The sequence below is a fragment of the Macaca nemestrina genome, chromosome 20 (genome assembly GCF_043159975.1).
Source record: "Macaca nemestrina isolate mMacNem1 chromosome 20, mMacNem.hap1, whole genome shotgun sequence".
Lineage (NCBI taxonomy): Eukaryota > Metazoa > Chordata > Mammalia > Primates > Cercopithecidae > Macaca > Macaca nemestrina.
The window spans coordinates 62309559-62331222 of record NC_092144.1 but is presented as its reverse complement, the minus strand read 5'-3'; the positions used below and the strand labels follow the sequence as shown (position 1 = coordinate 62331222).

At 46.4% G+C, this 21664-nt stretch overlaps 2 protein-coding genes across 17 annotated transcripts in view; both read right to left on the bottom strand.

Moving 5' to 3' along the window:
* Positions 1-21664, bottom strand: part of LOC105497072 (zinc finger protein 480) — an 88314-nt gene that overhangs the window by 30323 nt on the left and 36327 nt on the right. Inside the window, exon 1 of one of the 14 annotated variants that reach the window (XM_011767781.3) lies at positions 5967-6040. The exons of the other annotated variants lie outside the window; for them this stretch is intronic. The gene's annotated coding sequence lies outside the window, so the exon portion shown is untranslated. Of the gene's footprint in view, positions 1-5966; positions 6041-21664 lie in introns of those variants that run through there. 14 annotated transcript variants of the gene reach the window in all.
* LOC105497071 (zinc finger protein 610) lies at positions 697-20197 on the bottom strand. Of its 3 annotated transcripts, XM_071086146.1 has the most exons (7): positions 19942-20197; positions 19580-19697; positions 10592-10826; positions 9306-9387; positions 6537-6663; positions 5967-6095; positions 697-2111 (listed from the first exon to the last, which is right to left on the bottom strand). In XM_071086146.1, exons 4-7 carry the CDS (start codon positions 9318-9320, stop codon positions 1048-1050), a joined length of 1335 nt encoding a protein of 444 aa, XP_070942247.1. In that variant the 5' UTR covers positions 9321-9387; positions 10592-10826; positions 19580-19697; positions 19942-20197; the 3' UTR covers positions 697-1047. The 3 variants fall into 3 exon arrangements, with proteins under 3 accessions (XP_070942247.1, XP_070942245.1, XP_011766080.2); XM_071086144.1 differs by lacking the exon at positions 19580-19697; XM_011767778.2 differs by lacking the exons at positions 19580-19697; positions 19942-20197 and adding an exon at positions 12820-12975.

The window sequence follows — 21664 nt, the reverse complement described above, 5'->3', positions numbered from 1 at the left end:
CATATAGAAACATAATACAGGGCATACTCATTAACAGTGATGCACATTTGAGGGTGTACAAGGCTGACATTGCACTGCTATTCACAAAGTGATTTTGACTTCACCCACATAAGCATCCTTCGCCAGAGTACGCAGAGACTAACTCAAGTACTAAGTGTAATTACTCAAAATCATACTTACCTAAGTATATGCACCCAAAAGCGTACGTTGTTTTGTCTCTCTCTCTCACACACACACACATTGTTCTGGTTGCTTCAACCTTAAAATCCTAATGGGACATTATTCTCTACTATAAAGTATCCTCCTGAGGTAATATTAAACAATGTTGGTAGAAAGGATGTGATTCATTCCCACTAAGAAAAAGTTAAACAAGGCCAGGCGCTGTGGCTCACACCTGTAATCCCAGCACTTTGGGAGGCCAAGGCCAATGGATCACTTGAGGTCAAGAGTTTGAGACCAGCCTGGCCAACATGGGGAAACCCCGTCTCTACTAAAAATACAAAAATTAGCTGGGCAGTAGTGGCGTATGCCTGTAATCCCAGCTACTGAGGAGGCTGAGGCGGGAGAATCGCTTGAACCCGGGAGGCAGAGGTTGCAGTGAGTCAAGATCATGCCACTGCACTCCAGCCTCGGTGATACAGCGAGACTTGGTCTCAAAAAAAAAAAAAAAAAAAAAAGGAAAAAAAAACCTCTAAACTTTGTTACTTAAAACTTGAGAAGTATGTACATTCTAAATCAAAGAGTTACAAATTATAGTGCCAGCAGTTAAACGTGAATCCTACTTAAGAATATGCTATACTGGTAGTTTTCATTAAATGCTCTATTCTGATATAACTCTTCTCTCTTTATTGATTATTTGTACGTGTGTGTGTATATGTTATTAACTTTACATTTGTAAGGTTTCCTTTCAGCATAGATCAAGAGACGGGTGATGAGGCTTGAAGGCAAACTACATTCTTTGCCACATTTATGATATTTGTAAGGTTTTTCTCCTGAGTCCTCCAATGCTGTGCTAGGTGTGAACTGTAACTAAAGACTTTGCCACATTCATTGCCTCTGTAAGGTACGCAGTGAATTCTCTCCAGCATGAATTTTCCGATGGCGTGAAAGGTGTGGATTTTGATTGAAGACCTTGCCACAGGCATTACACCTGTAAGGTCTCTCTCCAGTATGAATTCTTTGATGGTTCGTTAAGTATAATTTGCGTCCAAAGACTTTGTCACATTCATTACATTTGTAAGGTTTCTCCCCGGTATGGGTTAGAAGATGGGCCATAAGGCCCGGACGCTTGCGAAACGCTCTTCCACATTCGTTACATTTGTAGGGCTTCTCTGTACTATGAATTATTTGATGCCGTGCAAGGTATGAAAGCAGACTAAAGACCTTGCCACATTCATTACATTTATAAGGTTTTTCTGCCGTGTGACTTCTCTGATGATTGGTTAGAGAAAATTTGTGTCTGAAGTTCTTGCCACACTCATTGCATTTGTAAGGTTTCTCTCCAGTATGGATTACAAGATGGGTAGTAAGCCCTGAACACTCTCTAAATGCTTTGCCACATTCATTACATTTGTGAGGCTTCTCTCCAGTATGAATTCTTTGATGTCGTGCAAGGTTTGAATTGCGATTAAACACCTTGTCACATTCACTACATTTGTAAGGCTTCTGTCCAGTATGAATCCTCCAATGTTCTACAAGATGTGAATTGCGACTGAAGACCTTGCCACATTCAGTACATTTGTAAGGTTTCTCTGCATTATGGATTACTTGATGGTTAGTAAGGCTTGCAGGGACTCTAAAAACTTCACCATCTTCACTATATTCATAAGAGTTTCCTCTAACGTATGCTTTCTCTTCTTGTGGGAGTAATGGGAAATCAATAAAATCATTCCTATATTTATTAAACATGTGTGTCGTGAAAGTAGAAGGAATTTTTGGCAGTGGTGAAACTGAGGAACGATGGTTTGTAAACTTTTCAACTTGATTCCTTCCAAAAATTTTCCTTCCAGCTTCAAACAGCTGCAGTTCAGACAGATGTGACTCAAGGGTAAATCCAAGTTGATTTTTAATAGGCTTGTTTTCTGCATTGCTTCCCAATATACAGCTCCTCCCTAGAAAAGAAGACATGAACCCATGATTCTGGCATGTTTCCAGTCTGGTGCAGGGACTAGAATCTGCCTCACTCAACTCAGACATTGGAAGAAGTATCAGCATACTTTGGATGTCACATTGTGAGAGCTGAAAACACAAGGGGGTGACGTGATGCATTGGAGCAGTGGGGAATCTGCAGGACTCGGGAGGATTATGGGTGACTTTGAGAAAGATTAAGGGCAGAGAAATAGAGCAGAAACTGAAAGCTTCTCAGAAAAAGGAGGGATGAGTCTCTTAGAGAAAATAAGACATTTAAGAGCAGTTGTATAGACATTAGTAATAGTATAATATATGCATAAAGCTCTTGTGCTGGGGACCCTCCCAGACCTGACCCTATGATCTCTCCATCTGTTAATTTATCCTTCTCTATCTACTTAGAATAAGGTCTTGCTCTGTCACCCAGGCTACAGTGCAGTGGCGTGATCACAGCTCACAGCAGCCTTAAACTCCTGGGCTCAAGCGTCCTCCTGCGTAGTTGAGACTACAAGGTATGCACTACCGTGCCTGGCTAATTTTTAAATTTTTTGTAGAAATAAGGTCTCATTATGTTGCTGGTTTCAAACTCCTGGGATCAAGCAATCCGCCCACCTCAGCCTCAAAAAATTCTTGGGTTACAGATGTGAGCCACCATGCCGGGCCTGGATCCTTTAAAATACTCTGTATAATAAACCCTGTAAATTTTTTTTTTTTTTTTTTTTTTGAGACGGAGTCTCGCTCTGCTGCCCAGGCTGGAGTGCAGTGGCCGGATCTCAGCTCACTGCAAGCTCCGCCTCCCGGGTTCACGCCATTCTCCTGCCTCAGCCTCCCGAGTAGTTGGGACTACAGGCGCCCGCCACCGCGCCCGGCTAGTTTTTTGTATTTTTTAGTAGAGACGGGGTTTCACCGTGTTAGCCAGGATGGTCTCGATCTCCTGACCTCGTGATCCGCCCGTCTCGGCCTCCCAAAGTGCTGGGATTACAGGCTTGAGCCACCGCGCCCGGCCTCTGTAAATGTTAAGTATGTATTACCATGAGTTCTGTGAACCACTCTAGCAAATTAATCAAACCCAAAGAGGGAGCAATGGGAACCCCAACTTTTGAAGCTGGTTGGTCGAAAGTTGCAGAGGTCTGGACTTATGACCAGTGTCTGAAAGGGGGCAGTATTGGAGACTGAGCCCTCAACCTGTGGGATGTGATGTGCTCTCCAGGTACACAGCATCAGAATCGAATCCAAGGGAACCCAGTGAGCATCCGCTGCAGAACTGACTGCTTATTGGTGGAAGAAAACTCACATTCGGTCACATAAGTTTTCTGTGTTTCTTGTTGTGTGGTGCAAGACCAGACAGAGGAAGATATGGTTTGAGTTTTGCCCCTCAGTCTTAAATAACAAATTATGGCAAGTCAACGTAATGGTATTTCTGAGATTAAGATGGCAATAACTTTAAAAGAGCATATTCTTAAGATATGAAAAATTTCCATATTATACACTGTAACAAATTTAATTGGCAAAAGTGCTGTTTAATAGTAGCTACTAAGTCAGGTAAAACGAAGGAAAACAAATATTTAAACTCCCATTCAAACATTTCTGGAGTGTCTATAGGTTTTAGAGAATCTCCTGCTGAGGCACACCCTGTGCCATTAAAAAAAAAAAAAAACTCATAAATATATAAACCAATGGGCCATTCCCTGATACTATAGCCCCACAGATACAAAATAATAAACACAAAGAGTATCATATGAAATATAGAACTGCTGATTAAATATACAAAAACCAAGTTGATTTGTAATACATGGAAAGGTACAAGATGAAAGTAACAGTGGTTTGAACAAATGACGGTAGTGTTAAAACCAGAGGCATCATCTGGTGGCTATTTTGTGCCATGCTCCCCACGAGGATCTAGGGATCCAACACGGGGTCTTTCTGTTGACTGTCTTTCCCACTCAGCTGAGTAACCATCTCAGAAGAGCCACCTACTCCCCTGTGACACACAGCAGTAAAGTGTGGATGAAGCACAACTGAAGAATGGCTGAGGGGCCTTGTGGAATAAGAAGAAATGCATATGTTGGTCTATTCCCCGGTTCCTGACACAGAGCTCCAAAGACCTTGGGATGTCCTGGGTGGTGTGAGTGTGATCTGCTCTAATGAGGCAACCTTTGTGGGTTCCTGGATGGGGCTGATCACCAGAAAGACCAGGCCATACTTAGAAGCATGAAACTGTCAGCCTCACCCACTATCTTCTAGGAGAGGGGCTGGAGATTGAGTTAATATCAGTCACGCCTATGTGATGAAGCCTCCATAAAGATCCCTGAACTATGGGGTCATGAGCTTCCAAATGCTGAAGACAGGCAGGTGCCTGGAGGGTGGCACACCCGGTGACTCTTCCCACATGCCTTGCCCTGTGAATCTCCTCATCTGGCTGTCCGTCTGTATCCTTAGAAACATACTTCATCATGAACCAATGAACCTAACAAAGTGTTTCACTGAGTTCTGTGAGCCACCCTAGCAAAGTAATCAACCCAAGAAGGGGGTTGAGGGAACCCAACTTACAGCTGGTTGGTCAGACGGAAAGGTGACAACCTACTACTAGCAAGCGGTGGCTGAGGTGGGCGACTCTCAGCCTGTGGGATCTGATTCTAACTCCAGGTAGACAGTGTTAGAAACGAATTATAGAAAACCCAGTAAAGATCCAGTGAAAAATTATTTGTTGATGGGGAGAAATCCCCACACATTTTGGTGACCAGAAGTGAAATGTTCTGTGCTGAGCGGCATGTGAGAATAGGAAAATCACTGGCTTTTTCCCATCTCAAACAGACCTGAACAGGCAGAGGGGGCTGGAGGCACCTGTAGTTTCCAGGACCCAGATGCAAAAAAGAGTAGCTCGTGTTTTCCCATTTCCTGATTACGTCTTCCCAGTACAGGAAATGGGGTGGACCATGAATAGGTCAAGGGGGTAGGTCTATGAAGACCTCAGCTTTGACCTATAGGGACAGAAACTGAGCATCAGATGGAATCAAGCACAGAAAGAAAGACCACAGGCGAAAGAGACCCGTGGCAACAATGCTCCCTGTGTTCTTCAGAATCATGGAACAGAAGTTCATAGAAGCCACATGACAGGGTGCTGTCCATCATGATAAAGACTTTGCTTTTGTCTCTGGGCTGGAACACCACTCACGGGTGAAAAGATGAAACTATTACACATTTGTAGAGCTGAATGAGAGAGCAAAGAATATTTCCATTCAGAATGCCTAGGATTTAAGCTTTTCTTTTCTCACAGAACGTCCCACCCGTAGAGAGTTTCCCACACACTCTTTTAAGAGTTAGTATGGGCTGGGTGCGGTGGCTCACGTCTGTAATCCCAGGACTTTGGGAGGCTGAGGCAGGCAGATCACTTGAGGTCAGGAGTTTGAGAACAGCCTGTCCAACATAGTGAAACCGCGTCCTTCCTAAAAGTACAAAAATTAGCTGGGTGTGGTGACACATGCCTGTAATCCCAGCTACTGGGGAGGCTGAGGCAGGAGAATTGCTTGAATCTGGGAGGCAGAAGTTGCAGTGAGCTGAGATCACACCACTGCGCTCCAGCCTGAGCAACAGAGCGAGACAACATCTCAAAAAAAAAAAAAAAAAAAAAAAGTATGGCTTTGCAAGGTGCAGTAGCTGTAATCTGTAATCTACAACTTTGGGAGGCCAAGGCAGGAGGATTGCTTGAGTCCAGGAGTTTGAGGCTGCAGTGAGCTATGACTGCCACTGCACTACAGCCTGGGTGATAGTGGAACACCCTGGCTCAAAAATAAAAAAATAAAAACTATGGCTTCCACACTGCCCATCAGAGCTGTTACCTGTGTTCACGCTTCTGACACATTCCCTTCCATCTGGATTTTTTACTATTTTAACTTCACTCTGCAGAGTCAAGGGCTCTCTCCTTTGCTTCAACATGGAAATAATACTTAGGTCAGGAAGACAGATTCCTGTTAATAAAAAGAAAGAAACAAGATGTGCTGGGGCATTTCCAAAATCCAAGCCCTATGTTTAGGTAAGAGAGGGGATATTGCAAATGGATCAAGAATAATATTTCACAAGTTCACCCACAGACTGGCTCCTTCTGAATGCTTAGGGAATACTGTAATATGTAGACATCGAGATCTCTTCCAAGAACTACTGACTTGTAAGCACAGGGGAGAAAACAGAGAACTGGTTATCTGGTGCCACCTAATGACATATCATGAAGGGGGCAGACCATCTGAAGACAGGACACATTTCAAATCCAGAGAGCATAATAGAACTTTTCATTTGAGTCAACAAGGTTTCTACCTCAGTTAAGCAATTTAGGGGCTCCTAAGAGGCAACCAAGAGAAAATGCAAAGATAGATTAAAGCAGATCCCGGCTTCTGGAGGGAAGGTATCCTCACCCAGAGAGACCAGGTTCCTGTAGTTCTCCAACATCACGTCTCTGTACAAAGCCCTCTGTCCAGGGTCCAGGCATTTCCACTCCTCCTGAGAGAATTCGATGGCCACGTCCATGAACGTCAAGTGTCCCTAAAATGAGGACCGCATTGTTTGCAACACTAAAAATGTATAAATTGTATGCAATTTAGTTTATAAACATTTTTGAATATTAAGCTATTGAAAATGGCAGATCATTAAAAAACATAGAAACTTCAACTCCAATCTCTAGTAAATACCCACATTCAAAAATATATAGTATTTTTAAAAATTCAGATGGGGTTTTACTAGGTTGCCCAGAAAGATCGCAAACTCCTAGATTCAAGGGAAGAGTTTAATCCTTCCCCAGCCTCCCAAGAAGGTGGGATTATAGGCATACACCACTAACCCTGCCCTACAAATACACTTTTGTCCATTAAAGTCTACATATGTAGGTATTAGCAAACGCCAATGGAGTTTATTGATTTATTTCATTAATAAAACAGTGATACATGACACAAAATTTAAGAATATTATACACTAATTTAACAAATAGGACGGGCGCAGTGGCTCACGCCTATAATCCCAGCACTCTGGAAGGCCGAAGCAGATGGATCACCTGAGGTCAGGAGTTTGAGACGAGCCTGGCCAACATGGTGAAACCCCGTCTCTACTAAAAATACAAAAATTAGCCAGGCATGGTGCTGGGCGCCTGTAATGCCGACTACTCGGGAGGCTGAGACAGGAGAATTGCTTGAACCTGGGAGACAGAGGTTGCAGTGAGCCGAGTTCATGCCATTACACTCCAGCCTCAGCAACAAGAGTAAAACACTCCATCTCAAAAAAAAAAAAAAAAAGAAAGAAAGAAAGAAAACAAGTGTCCTTCTTTAGCAGCACTAATTATAAATGACACACACACAAGAAACATCCTACCTGTCCCTTAGCAAATATACATGGCCCCTAACTAAAAGACATTGCAGACCTGTGTACGAAATCCACAACTCTACTAAAAGAGTAATGTCAGCAAGACAGAGGAATACGAAGCCACAGACCTTTCTGTCCCCATGGAGACAAAAATTAAACAATACACAGACCAATTGGCTTTGTGAGAAATGTAGAAGGCCCTTAGCAAGTTCCTGCACCCCAAAGAAGCACCAAGTCAACGTGCTGGGAGCCCAGTGGGAAAATGCATGAACACATTAGCCTGAGCCCCTGCTCAGGCATGATTGCCATCATCCAGAGGAAACCACAAACTCCAGACTTCTCCTGAGGGACAACGTTCTGTCTTGGTTGAACAGAAGCTCTGAACTAACAGCGCCCCAGATCAGGAAGCCACTGAGAACAAAGGCACCAGCATAAATCAGAGCCCGCAGTAACGCAGGCAGACACTAGGTGGCAGTGCGGACCCCAGCTTCCTATGGCCTCACACAGGCTGCAAAGCAGGTGCAGAAAGGGGAGCTCCTGAGCAGAACCTGGTCACCCTCTTCAGTGAGGAGGTGACAAGCAAAGTCCAGAGAGGACACATCGAAGACAAAGCTCAGGACTTCCAGAGACTCCTCCTGGGCTGATTGGTGCGCGTGGTCCCTGAACCACGCCAAGCACAAAAAACAAGAGAGGTGACTGATTTATTTTCTTTTTCTTTTTCTTTTGAGACGCTCTGTCGCTCAGGCTGGAGTGCAATGGCGCCATCTCGACTCACTGAAACCTCTGTCTCTTGGGTTCAAAGGATTCTCCTGCCTAAGCCTCCCAAGTAACTGGGATTACAGGCGTGTACCACCACACCAGCCTAATTTTGTATTTTTAGTAGAGACAAGGTTTCACTATGTTGGCCAGGCTGGTCTCCCTGACCTCAGGTGATCTGCCTGCGTTGGCATCCCAAAGTGCTGGGATTACAGGCGTGAGCCACTGTGCCCGGCCAATGCTGTAAAAATAAATTTCTACAGGACTTGCTCTCGCTCTTGACACAGAGCTGACAGCAGTGGGTCGCCAGTGACACACAGGGAGGGTGGGAAACTGCACAGGGCAGGGCAGGGGAGACTTGGTATGCGATGGCCTACGCTGCACGTTTGGTGTCTTCTATAAAACAAATATATACATAGTTTGATGTTTAACATAAAAAATATAACAATAATTGCTGAACAAGAATGAATATAATTTCCACCTCTTTAATGACAAAAAAAATTCTGCTTCAATCTCTGTGCAAAATTACAGCTTTTTTTCACCTAACCCAGATGCCGTACCAGACTCCCTGCAGGAACACCACTCTCCATGGGAGGACCGTGCTGAGAAAGAAGAAACAATGTCCTCCCTGAACCAAGCCAGACACAAGAAAGTAGGAAAGGTGTTTAGCTTCAAATGTAGTAAAAATCAGACAGAAATTATTTCTCCTTCCTGAACTCCTTTTCCAGAATTTACCAGGTACTTGTGCACATGAATACGTGACTTCCAGTGGCAGCTGCTCTAATCCTGGTCCACAGAGAGCTGACAGTGCATCCAGATGTGGCCCCTGAACAATCCCTGCTGCCCAACAGCACTGACACCACGGGACCCTCACCCCGTCTCCATCCATGTCTGGTGTGAGCCCTTCCCAGGCCCATGCCCAGTGCAGCCTCTTCCCAACTTCATGTCACTGGGTCACGAGAGATGGAAGCTAAGCAAGATGAGAGGGTGAGGGTGAGCAAACCTGTCAGGCAGGACACTTCAGACATTTCAGAAAGAAACAGAGATAGAAAAATCCGCCGAGAATATCCGTTCACCTGAGGAAGAGCCATCCCTCACTCCTTTGCTTCCCTCTTCTGGGCTTCTTCATCGCATAGCATGACTGTTTAGAAGTCAATCCTAAATGTCAAAAATAGGCTGATTACTGCTCAGAATCAACACGTTCCCCTTCCTGTGCCACAACCACACACACAGGTGAGACCTCACCCTGTGGAAAATGTCCTCTGCTGCCCACTGCACCAGAGTTGATGCAGGGACAAGAAACTCCTACCAGAAGAACGAGTGAAGTTTTTACTTGTTTATTCAGGACTCGTTTCCCTCCTGGAGAAGCCCGCACGCACGCTGCAGCAGCACGGAACCGGGCTGGACTGAGCCGCCTCATTCAGGGAACAGACCCAGCTGTGACCAAACTCCATGGAGAGCACAGCCCCCCTCCCCTCTCTGTGGAGCCCAGGCTCATGTAATCCCTCAGAACTGGAGGACATAGAGCCTTGGTGCTCAGCGCCAGACACAGAACACAGTGGAATCTCCTTATCCATGGGGGATATGTTCCAAGATGCCCAGTGGATGCCTGGAACCTCAAACAGTACTGACCTCTATTTACTCCACTTAAATTATGCATGTAACAGCTTCTCACTGGCATATCCAAACTGCCAGCATCAATATTCACATGCTTGGGGAATACTAAAGCAAAAGGACTGAGATACCCCAAAAGTGGACCAGATCAAAAAGACTATTCACTGACTAATGGGCAGACAGAGTCTACACTCGGCCCTCAGGATTTCTAGGGTCCAAATCCAGAGATTCAACCAACGACAGACTGAAATAATTACAAAAAAAGGGGAAAGAAACCAAAAAGTAACAAACAATGAAAATAACACAAGAAAACAACAGAGTATAACAACTATATAGCATTTATAAATTTCATTAATCCATTATAAGTTTCATCAATCCATTATAAGTAATCAAGAGATTTTTTAAAGTCTATGGGAGGATGTGTGTAATTTATACGCAAATACAGTCATACACTGCTTAGTAACGGGGCCTGTTCTGTGAAATGTGTTTTCAGACCATTTCATTACAGACTACACGACATAAACCAAGATGGTTTATGTCTACTACAGGTTAAGTCTACTACACATCTAGGGTATATGGTATAGCCTATTGCTAAAAACCTGCACATCATGTTATGTACTGAATACTACAGGCAACTATGACACAGTGGTATGTACTTGTAAATAAAAACATGTCTCAACATAGAAAAGGTACAGTACTAATATGATATAAATGTTTAAAAAATGGTACAACTGTCTAGGGCACTTACCATGAATGGTGCTTGCAAGACTAGAAATTGCTCTGGATGAGTCGGTGAGTGTGTGGTGATCGAATGTGATGGCCTACGACATAACTGTGTACCACTGTAGATTTTATAAATACTGAATACTCAGCCAGGCGTGGTGGCTCATGCCTGTAATCTCAGCACATTTGGAGAACGAGGTAGGCAGATTGCTTGAGCCCAGAAGTTCGAGACCAGTTTGGGCAACATGAGACTCCCGTGTCTACAAAAAAAAAAATACAAAAAATAAGTTGAGGCATAGTGGAACACACCTGTAGTCCCAGCTACCCAGGAAGCTGTGGTGGGACGATCACCTGAACTTAAGAGGTTGAGGCTGCAGTGAGCCATAATCGCACCACTGCATTCCAGCCTGGGCGACAGTGTGAGAGGCTGTCACAAAAATAAATACGTACATACATACTTACTGTATATTTAGGCTACACTAACATAAAAAATATTTTTTTCTCAATAACAAATTAACCTCAGCTTACTGTAACTTTTTGACATTATAAACTTCTAAATTTAACTTTTTGACTTTTATAATAACATTTAGCTTAAAACACACATTGTATAGCTGTACAAAAGTATTTTGTCTTTATATCTCTATTCTATAAGTTTTTCCCATTTAAAATTTTGTTTTCCCCATTTAAACTTTTTGTCAACAACCAGGACACAAACACATACATTAGCCTAGGCCTACACAGGGTCAGGATCAATGTCATTGTCTTCCAGTGCCACATCTTGTCCCATTGGAAGATTCTCAGGGGCAATAATATGTATGGAGCTGTCATCTGGGACAACAATGCCTTCTTCTGGATACCTTTTGAAGAACTTGCCTGAGGCTCTTCTAGGTGAGGAGGTACTCCTTTCAGAAATACGTCTGTGGTGTGAATCTGAAAGTCAGCTGAGGGCCTGGTGCAGTAGCTCATGCCAGTAATCCCCGCACACTGGGAGGCCGGGGTGGGCGGATCATGAGGTCAAGAGATCGAGACCATCCTGGCCAACATGGTGAAACCCCATCTCTACTAAAAATACAAAAATTAGCTAGGAGTGGTGGCGCATGCTTGTAGTCCCAACTACTTGGTAGGTTGAGGCAGGAGAGTCGCTTGAACCCGGGAGGTGGAGGTTCCAGTGAGCCAAGACCACACCACTGCACTCCAGCCTGGTGACAGAGCGAGACTTGGTATCAAAAAAAAAAATCAGCTGATTAGGAAATGAGATAGGAAGAAAAATATCCATGGTGGTTTACTTGCTTATTTTTTCTTCCTAAATGTTATTGTGAGCAGTTAATGCACCATAAACTTTCCTTTCCATTAATAAACACCTTCTGGGGTTGGGTGCGGTGGCTCACTCCTGTAACCCCAGAACTTTGGGAGGCCGAGGCAGGCAGATCACACCAGGTCAAGAGTTTGGGACTAGCCTGGCCAAAATGGTGAATCCCCATCTCTACTAAAAATACAGACATTAGGCCACGTGCTGTGGCTCAGGCCTGCAATCCAAGCACTTTGGGAGGCCGAGGCGGGCAGATCACGAGGTCAGGAGTTTGACACCAGCCTGACCAACATGGTGAAACCTCGTCCCTACTAAAAATACAAAAATTAGCTGGGCATGGTGGCATACGCCTGTAATCCCAGCTACTCAGGAGGCTGAGGCAGGAGAATCACTTGAACTTGGGAGGCTGAGGTTGCAGTGAACCGAGCCTGCATAACAGAGTGAGACTCCATCTCAAAAAAAAAAAAAAAAAAATACAGACATTAGCCGGGTGTAATGGCAGGCACCTATAATCCCAGCTACTCAGGAGGCTGAGGCAGGAGAACCGCTTGAATCCGGGAGGCTGAGGTTGCAGTGAGCCGAGCCTGGGTAACAGAGTGAGACTCCATCTCAAAAAAAAAAAAAAAAAAAAATTAGCCGGGCATAATGGCAGGCACCTGTAATCCCAGCTACTCAGGAACCTGAGGCAGGAGAATTGCTTGAACCTGGGAAGCAGAGATTGCAGTGAGCCAAGATCACACTACTACACTCCAGTCTGGGTGACAGAACAAGACCCTGTCTCAAAAAATAAGATAAAGAAATAAATAAACACCTTTTGGTGTTGGAGTTCATGTTTTCAAACTTTTAAAGAAGCTTGTGGAGGTCTGTACCAGTTTCTGCTAAACCCTTCACTGTGAAATTTCCTGGATTTTTTTTTCCTTTCCTTCACTTTCCTATCCTCTCACCTGTTCTTCAGCTATGTGTTCTTGTATCAGTTCCAACAACTTATTCGTCCATTCCTCATGAACCACCTCTAAGAGCATCACAGTGTCATCCTCACCCACAGCCAGGTTAAAGCTGCCTGGCAAAGATCCAGGTTTGTTTCCCCCAGCATCACCACAGACACAAGGAATGCACTGCACTATGACGTCATGACTGCTCTGATGTAGCTAGGCAACAGGAATTTTTCAGCTCCAGTGTAACAGTGTAATCTTATGGAACTACCATCATACAGTTGATCGTTGACCAAAATGTCATTATGCAGTGTATGGCTGTACTGCGCAACTTTACATAAAGGACTTGAAGATCACCTGACTTTGGTATCCTCAGGGGTCATGGAAGTAATCCCTCTGATACTGAGGGATGACTGTACTGCCTAGATATACCAGAAAAGGAGATGATTCAAGTCCTAGGCAAAAGAGAATGGGACTGGCTGGGTACAGTGGCTCACACCTGTAATCCTAGCACTTTGGGAGGCCAAGGTAGGTGGATTGCCTGAGCTCAGGAGTTCAAGACCAGCCTGGGCAACATGGTGAAACTCTATCTCTACTAGAAATACAAAAAATTAGTGAGGTGTGGTGGTATATGCCTGTAATCCCAGCTACTTGGGAGGCTGAGGCATGAGAATCACTTGAACCCGGGAGGCAGAGGTTGCAGTGAGCCGATATTGTGCCACTGCACTCCAGCCTGGGCGATGGAGTGAGACTCCTCAAAAACAGAGTGGGACAGTGCTAGATTTCAGCACACTACTTGGAATGGTGGGAAATTTAAAAGTTGTGCATTCTTCATTTTTGGAACTTTCTGTGTCATATTTTCAGACCACAGTTAAACTCGAGTATCAAGAAATCAAACCAGCAGATAGGGAGCAACTACTGTAGCATCAACTTTAAATATTAGGCCTGGCCTCCACCTGAGTATTGAAATTAGAATCTCTGTAAGGACGCACAAGAGATGTTTCTGCAAAATACCTCAGCACTCAAATGTGAAGCTAGGACTGAGCTCCGCCCAGAGGGGTTGAGCCCAGCGCAGTCCCCGCTTCTGGCTCTTGGCTCCCCTTGGGCCCTTGCTGTCACCAGGATCCAGACAGTGGCAGGAAAAGGGAAAGAAATAAACACAGAACTTCAAAATGGAGGAGAGTTGGGGTGGGGTCAGGCTGGAGTGTTAAATCGGGGGCTACGGCGGGGGGGTCACAGAATCCTAAGAAGGTACTACCAGAACAAAGGCCTGGGGAAGGAAGGGTGTTTGTCACCAGCAGCTGAGCGGCCAGAGAGTTCCAGGCAGAGGGACAGCCCAGATGAAGCCTCTGAGGCAGGAGAAACCTGGGCCCCCTGTTATGTAGGTTTCAAATAATTCCACTTACATAGTTTGCTATATGAATGACATGTGTGCTGTGATAAGAACTTGGAGTGCGTTCCTCCTTCCTTCATGAGAGATGCATCACCCCTTAGTAGCCCCCATAGATGACAAATGGAGTAAACTTCCCTCCCACCCAGAGAATGTGGTTGGACTCCGCCCTCCCCTGGAGAATGTTATATGGCACCTTCTCAGACCCCATACACGAGATTCTGACCTCGACTACTGGAATTCAAAATACACGGAAATTCAAGAGGTTGACAGTCACTGTGAGAGCCGAGGCTGTGGCACACTCTGCTGTCAGGGGCCTCTCTGAAGACATGTAGGCTACACTGAGAGGTGGCTGCATGTCAGCTGTTCTCCAGTGATCACACCGTTAGCCTTCAAGGTGACCTCCGGAGCCTCGACCAACACCAGCACTGCCCTCTAGCGGGCATGTATGGACATGACCTGTTCTTGCGGGTCTCCACTGGGCTGGATGCCATTTCTCCCAGGAAACTGCTTCTATGAATGTACAACTCAGACATTAACTGTACTTTTCCATATAGGCCTATTTCCATCCTAACCGAGCAAATACTTTTTTTGTTTTTTTTTTTTTTTTTTGAGACAAAAATCTCACTCAGTCACCCAGGCTGAAGTGCAATGGCATATCAGCTCACTGCAACCTCTGCCTCCCAGGTTCAAGCAATTCTCCTGCCTCAGCCTCCCAGAGTAGCTGGGACTACAGGCGGCCGCCACCACGCCCAGCTAATTTTGTGTGTGTGTGTTTGCGAGACAGGGTCTCACTCTGTCGCACAGGCTGGAGTGCAGGGCGTGATCTTGGCTTACTGCAACCTCTGCCCCCTGGGTTCAAGCGATTTGCCTGCCTTAGCCCAAGTAGCTGGGATTACAGGAGTGTAAATAAATGTGTGATTTATTGTTTGTATTATAAACGAAAACACAAATAAGAAAATAGCTCCTATTTTTAAAAACATTTGACAGGTTTACTTAATCCCCAGAAAGTACAGGGTGTCCCTCACCCGAGATGTGCAGGACTGCTGGGGCAAGGTGTTTGGGGAGTTCAGGGAGTATCTGTTGGACATATGAAGGTGGAGATGCCTGTGGATGCCCCAGCAGAGATGTCCAGAATGCGAATGGACACGATTCTGGAATTCAGGGGAGAGGGGTGGGTAGAGAGGGAAAATTGAGACAGGCAGGTGGTGTTTTGAAGCCATAAGATGAGATCATAAGGAAAGGTAGAGGGTGTGGGCAGAGAGAACAGGTTTAAGGACTAAATTGTGGGACACTGCCATATTCACAGAAGACAGTTCAGGAGACCTGAAGGTGATGACAAAAATGTTAAACAGGGACCAGGCGTGGTGGCTCACGCCTGTAATCCCAGCACTTTGGGAGGCCGAGGCGGATGGATCACAAGGTCAGGAGGGCAAGACCAGCCTGGCCAACACAGTGAAACTCCGTCTATACTAAAAATACAAAAATTAGCCAGGTGTGGTGGCGCGCGCCTGTAGTCCCAGCTCGGGACTACACAGGAGGCTGAGGCGGGAGAATTGCTTAAACCGGGGAGGCGGAGGTTGCAATGAGCTGCGATCGTGCCACTACACTCCAGCCTGGGTGATAGAGTAAGACTCCATCTCAAAAAAAAAAAAAAAATGTTAGACAGATTTTTTAAATTATGAAGAATCTCTTCAAAGCCAAGAAAAAAGAAGAGGAAGTGATCGGCTGTGCAAATTGCTGCTGACAGGGAAAGAAAGACGAGGACAAAAATTTAAAAAGTGTATTAAGCCTGGTGCAGGGGCTCATCCCTGTAATTCTAGAGCTCTGGGAGCACAGAGGAGGGGTACTTCCTAGACGAAGAAATGTAGTTAATATTTTTTGTTTTAAAGATAGAAGGAAAATAAAGCCTTTATTGTATGTAGGAGTGTGTTTTAATGAATGACGCCTCCATCTGGGTACATTTTGGGAGGCTGAGGTGGGAAAATCACTTGAGCTCAGGAGTTTAAGACCAGTCTGGACAACACAGCAAGATCCTAACTCTACAAAAAATCAAAATATCAGCATGGCACAGTGGCATGAACCTGTAGTCCTGGCTACCCGGGTGGCCAAGATAGGAGAATCGCTTGAGCCCAGGAAATTGAGACCAGCCTAGGCAACATAGCAAGACCCCAACTCTACAAAAAACACAAAATATTAGCGGCATACTGGCATGCGCCTGTAGTCCCAGCTATTCAGGAAGCTGAGGTGGGAGAATTGTTTGAGCCCAGGAAGTCGAGGTTACAGTGAGCTACGATTATGCCACTGCACTCCAGCCTGGGAGACAGAGCAAGACTCTGCCTCAAAAACAAATAAATAAGTAAATAAATAAAAATATTAGCCAGGCATAGTGGTACACACCTATAGTCCTACTTACTTGGGAGACTGAGGCAGGAGGATCACTTGAGCCTAGGAGTTCGAGGTTACAGTGAGCTATGACTGCCTCACTGCACTCCAGCCTGTGCAACAGAGTGAGATCCCATCCCTTAAAAAAATAAATAATTAAAAATAAATTTAGGGGCCAGTCGCGGTGGCTCATGCCTATAAACCCAGCACTTTGGGAGGTCGAGGCAGGCAGATTACAAGGTCAAGAGATCAAGACCATCCTGGCCAACGTGGTGAAACTCCGTCTCTACTAAAAATACAAAAATTAGCCAGGCGTGGTGGTGTGCGCTTGTAATCCCAGCTACTCAGGAGGCTGAGGCAGGAAAATCACTTGAACCCAGGAGGCAGAGGTTGCAGTAAGCCTAGATCATGCCACTGCACTCCAGTCTGACAACAGAGTGAGTCTCTGTCTCAAAAAAATAAAAAATAAAAAATAAAATTAAAAAAATAAAAATAAATTTAGAAACAGGTAGGTGGCTGGAGCAATGGAATGGGTGGATGCGATAACTTGATTAGATGGAGTCAACCAAGAACTGGGGGCAAGAATTGAAGACAGAATATAAACAAGATTTTAGTGTACTGTGATCTTAAAATAGAGCATGCAAGAGGGGGTACTTACTGCAGGGAGAAATGTAAATACAGTATTTTTTGTTTTAAAGATTGAAGAATGGAAAGAAAATAAAGGCTTCAGCGAGTGAGTATGTGAGTGTGTGTGTGTTTTAATGGACAATACCTCCACTTCAGTATGCTGACCAAAATAATTTCCTAAGCCAGGAGCAGTGGCTCCCGCCTGTAATCCCAGCATTTTGGGAGGCCAAGGCGGGCAGATCACCTGAAGTCAGGAGTTCGAGACCAGCCTGGCCAACATGGTGAAACCCCGTCTCTACTAAAAATACACAAATTAGCCGGGCGTGGTGGCACATGCCTATAGTCCCAGACACTTGGGAGGCTGAGGGAGGAGAATCGCTTGAACCCAGGAGGCAGAGGTTGTAGTGAGCGGAGACTGTGCCATTGGACTCCAGCCTGGGTGACAGAGCGAGACTCCGTCTCAAAAAATAATAATAATAATAATTTTATAGACAAAAAAATTAATGATACCATGAGGAAGGATGTCATGCCATTCTGGGACTGTGAGTGGGGCTGGCACATGGGGCACAATCTCAGTATCAGCAGCAGCCAGGAGCAGGCACAGATCATTCCCAGTCACTACTGAGTAGGCATCACAGGCCCTGAGACTGGTGAGTGGGCCAAGTCTCTTCCCTTTACTGTTTGAGGTAAGAAAAAAACATAGTGTTTTTGCTACGCTCATATGCAGCACAGAATACTACACCGCTCGTCACCAAAAATGTGTGTTTTCCCCAAGTTTGAGACGGAGTTTCACTGTCGCCCAGGCTGGAGTGCAGTGGCGCAGTCTCAGCTCACCACAACCTCCGCCTCCAGGGTTCAAGCGATTCTCCTGCCTCAGCCTCCCGAGTCACTGGGATTACAGACACATGCCACTACTCCCAGCTAATTTTTGTATTTTTCATCATGTTGGCCAGGCTAGTCTTGAACTCCTGACCTCAAGTGATCTGCTCAAATCACCCTCCCAAAGTGTTGGGATTACAGGCGTGAGCCACCGCGTCTGGCCCATGCTGACGAGTTCTGTGTCACGCTCGCAGCTGTGTGTCCCACAAGTTAACTCAATTTTGATACTGTCTACCTGGAGACAGGTACAGATTCCACAGGTTAAAGATGCAGTGCCACATGGTTGCCTCTCAGTTTAGATGCAGATAAAAAGCATGGTTTCCAGCCAGGACCAGTGGCTCACGCCTGTAATCCCAGCACTTTGGGAGGCCGAGGTGGGTGGATCGCCTGAGGTCGGGAGTTCAAGACCAGTCTGAACAACATGGAGAAACCCCACCTCTATTAAAAATACAAGGTTGGCCAGGCATGGTGGCGGGTACCTGTAATCCCAGCTACTGGAGAGGCTGAGGCAGGAGAATCGCTTGAACCCGGGAGGCGATGGTTATGGTGAGCCAAGATGGCACCATCACATGCCAGCCAGGGCAACAAGAAACTCCGTCTCAAAAGAAAAAAAAAAAAAGCATGCTTACTAAGAGCCTTTTTTTTTTTTTTTTTTTTTTTTTTGAGACACAGTCTCCCTCTTACCCAGGCTGGAGTGCAGCGGTGCGATCTCGGCTCACTGCAACCTCCACCTCTTGGGATCAAGAGATTCTTGTGCCTCAGTCAAGTAGGTGGGATTACAGGCACACGCCACCATGGTAGCTAATTTTTGTATTTTTAGTAGAGACCGGGTTTCACCACGTTGGCCAGGCTCGTCTTGAACTCCTGACCTTAAGTGATCTGCCCACCTTGGCTTCCCAAAGTGCTGGGATTGTAAGTGAGATCCACTGCGCCTGGTCCAAAAGCCCCTCATTTTGATTAGTTTGCTAGGAAGGCTCTTCCATCTGCCTGTTTCTTGCCCTCCCTATCTCTGCTTCCTCTCTGTTCTCCCTGTTAAATTCCCTCTTCCCTGCTACACTCACTTGTCCCCACTCTCTGGTGCCCCCGGATCCCAGGCCTCCCCATGCTGTGGTTCTCCCTCTGCTCTCCTTGTCATCGGCTGCCCCCTCTTGCTGTCCCAGCACCACGCTGTTCTGTCTGCCCTGGCTTCAAATCCCTCCTCCTCTCCCAAACTCTCTGTGTGAGGAGCCTCCCCCTTTCTGCCCCTCTCCCTACCTTTCTGCCCTTCATCTCTCTGGACATCGAGCTTTTCTCTACGTTTCTCCAGTTACTTTTCTCTCCCTGCTACGTTCTCGGCTTCACTCACTGTCTCTGTAAATCTCTTAGCTACTCTCTGCCGTCTGCTTATGGATCTCCCTCATGCTTCTTTTTCAAAATTTTTCTATTTCCTACCACTCTTTCACCATCTTTCTCCACATATTCATAGGGAGGGGAGTACAATAAGGTGCCCACCTCCGTCAAGAGCACATTTTTAGTGGGATGCAATTTGGGACGGAAGAATCCTGGATGTCTTGAGACAAAAGTCACGTCCCCACACGATCAGGAGTAGCGATGGCTGGGAAGGCGAGGCCTGGGGAGTAGGAAGGCCCGGATCAAGGAGGAAAAGGATGGGGACTGAATTATTAGAGGCGTGTGGTGTCAAGGATCCCAGGACCCGGCACAGGCCTCCCCCGCCGGGACTGGGGCTGGGGCCAGGTTGGGAGGCTCCCCGGGCGGGAATCCACCTTGCGGTGAGGACTTTTAAAAGCGCGGGGCAGAAGGATGGGTCAGTAAAGAGTTTTAAGCGGAAAGGAGTCTCGAAAAACCGTGTTTACCTGGCCCAAGGCAGAACGACCGGGGACAGGACCCGTCGCCGAGCAATTTTAACACACAGGGAAGCGACCGCCGGACTCTCACGGAGACGCCTGAATTTACACGGGGTGGAGGGAGCGGTGCGGGAATTTCAAGGTCTGTGTTGACTCTCAGATCCCGGGTACAGAAGCGCGGGGGAGCTGGGAAGCCCAGATTGAATCTAAACAAAGGGAAACTGACGCGCTGCGGTGTGACCTTCTATCCACGCGATCCGCTTCCGGGTCTGCAAAAAACTGCGCGCGCCGCCGTGAGGGCGGGGCGGGGCGGGGCGGGGCGGGGAGGGGCTTCCCTAGGCCACGCTCCCGGTGCCTCTGTTTTGCGGGTTTTGCTGGCAGTGAAACTGGAGCAGCTCAGCCGTCTGCAAACTGGGATCCTGCCGGGGCAAAGCAGCCTCGGTTGATGATTAGATCCAGGAAATTTCCTGCTATTAAAATGAATTTTAAGCCTGCCGTGGTGGCAGGCCCCTGTAGTCCCAGCGACTTGAGAGGCTGAGGCTGGAGGTCCGATTCAACCCAAGAGTTCGAGTCTACACTGAGCTATCATGGCCACTGTACTCCAGCCTGGGCGTAGTGTAGATCCAGTGCTATACTCAGTGTAGACTCTGTCCTAAAATAAATAAGTAAATAAAAACTAATTTTTTTTTTTTTTTGAGACGGAGTCTCGCTCTGTTGCCCAGGCTGGAGTGCAGTGGCCGGATCTCAGCTCACTGCAAGCTCCGCCTCCCGGGTTCACGCCATTCTCCTGCCTCAGCCTCCCGAGTAGCTGGGACTACAGGCGCCCGCCACCTCGCCCGGCTAGTTTTTTGTATTTTTTAGTAGAGACGGGGTTTCACCATGTTAGCCAGGATGGTCTCGATCTCCTGACCTCGTGATCCGCCCGTCTCAGCCTCCCAAAGTGCTGGGATTACAGGCTTGAGCCACCGCGCCCGGCAATAAAAACTAATGTTAACAATTTAATTTAAAAGGCCTGGAATTCTCTGTGAAGACGATGCAAGTTAAAATGTGAAATGCAAAGCCCTGCCTGCGCAGCATGTGCGATTTCATGCTGACGACCCACGGAACAGAATAGAAATCTTCTCCCTTTCCATCATCATCTCTATCTCCAGCACGGGAGAAAGATGTAGGCTGGGAGGTTAAGCCCGTCTACTCTTTTCACGTTCTTCTGCCTGCTTTTATTCTGACTGCTGGCAGCTGATTAGATTGTGCCCACCCCAATTGAAGTGGGTCTGCCTTTCCCAGTCCACTGAGTCATCTCTAGAGTGCTCATCTCTAGAGAGTTTCCGAGGGACAACGCCAAGTGCTTTGGAGGGTTAAGGCCAACCCTGGGAATCCGTGTTTACCTGGCCCAAGGTGGAACGACCGGGACATCTCCATCGGCGTCGCTCGGCGGCATCTCCGTCGGCATGGGCGATGGGTCCTGTCCCCGAGGATGTTAGGCCACCAACTGCTTTTTTTTTTTTTTTTTTTGAGACAGAGTCTTGCTCTGTCGCCCAGGCTGGGGTGCAGTGGCCGGATCTCAGCTCACTGCAAGCTCCGCCTCCCGGGTTTAGACCATTCTCCTGCCTCAGCCTCCCGAGTAGCTGGGACTACAGGCGTCCGCCACCTCGCCCGGCTAGTTTTTTGTATTTTTTAGTAGAGACGGGGTTTCACCGTGTTAGCCAGGATGGTCTCGATCTCCTGACCTCGT

What these genes read in the sequence shown, in the direction of transcription:
- LOC105497071 (XM_071086146.1), bottom strand. An exon ending in CAGGAACCTGGTCTCTCTGG is followed by an intron (nt 6,096 to 6,536) that starts GTGAGGATACCT and finishes TTTTATTAACAG; the next exon opens with GAATCTGTCTTCCTGACCTA. An exon ending in TGTCAGAAGCGTGAACACAG is followed by an intron (nt 2,112 to 5,966) that starts GTAACAGCTCTG and finishes CTTCTTTTCTAG; the next exon opens with GGAGGAGCTGTATATTGGGA.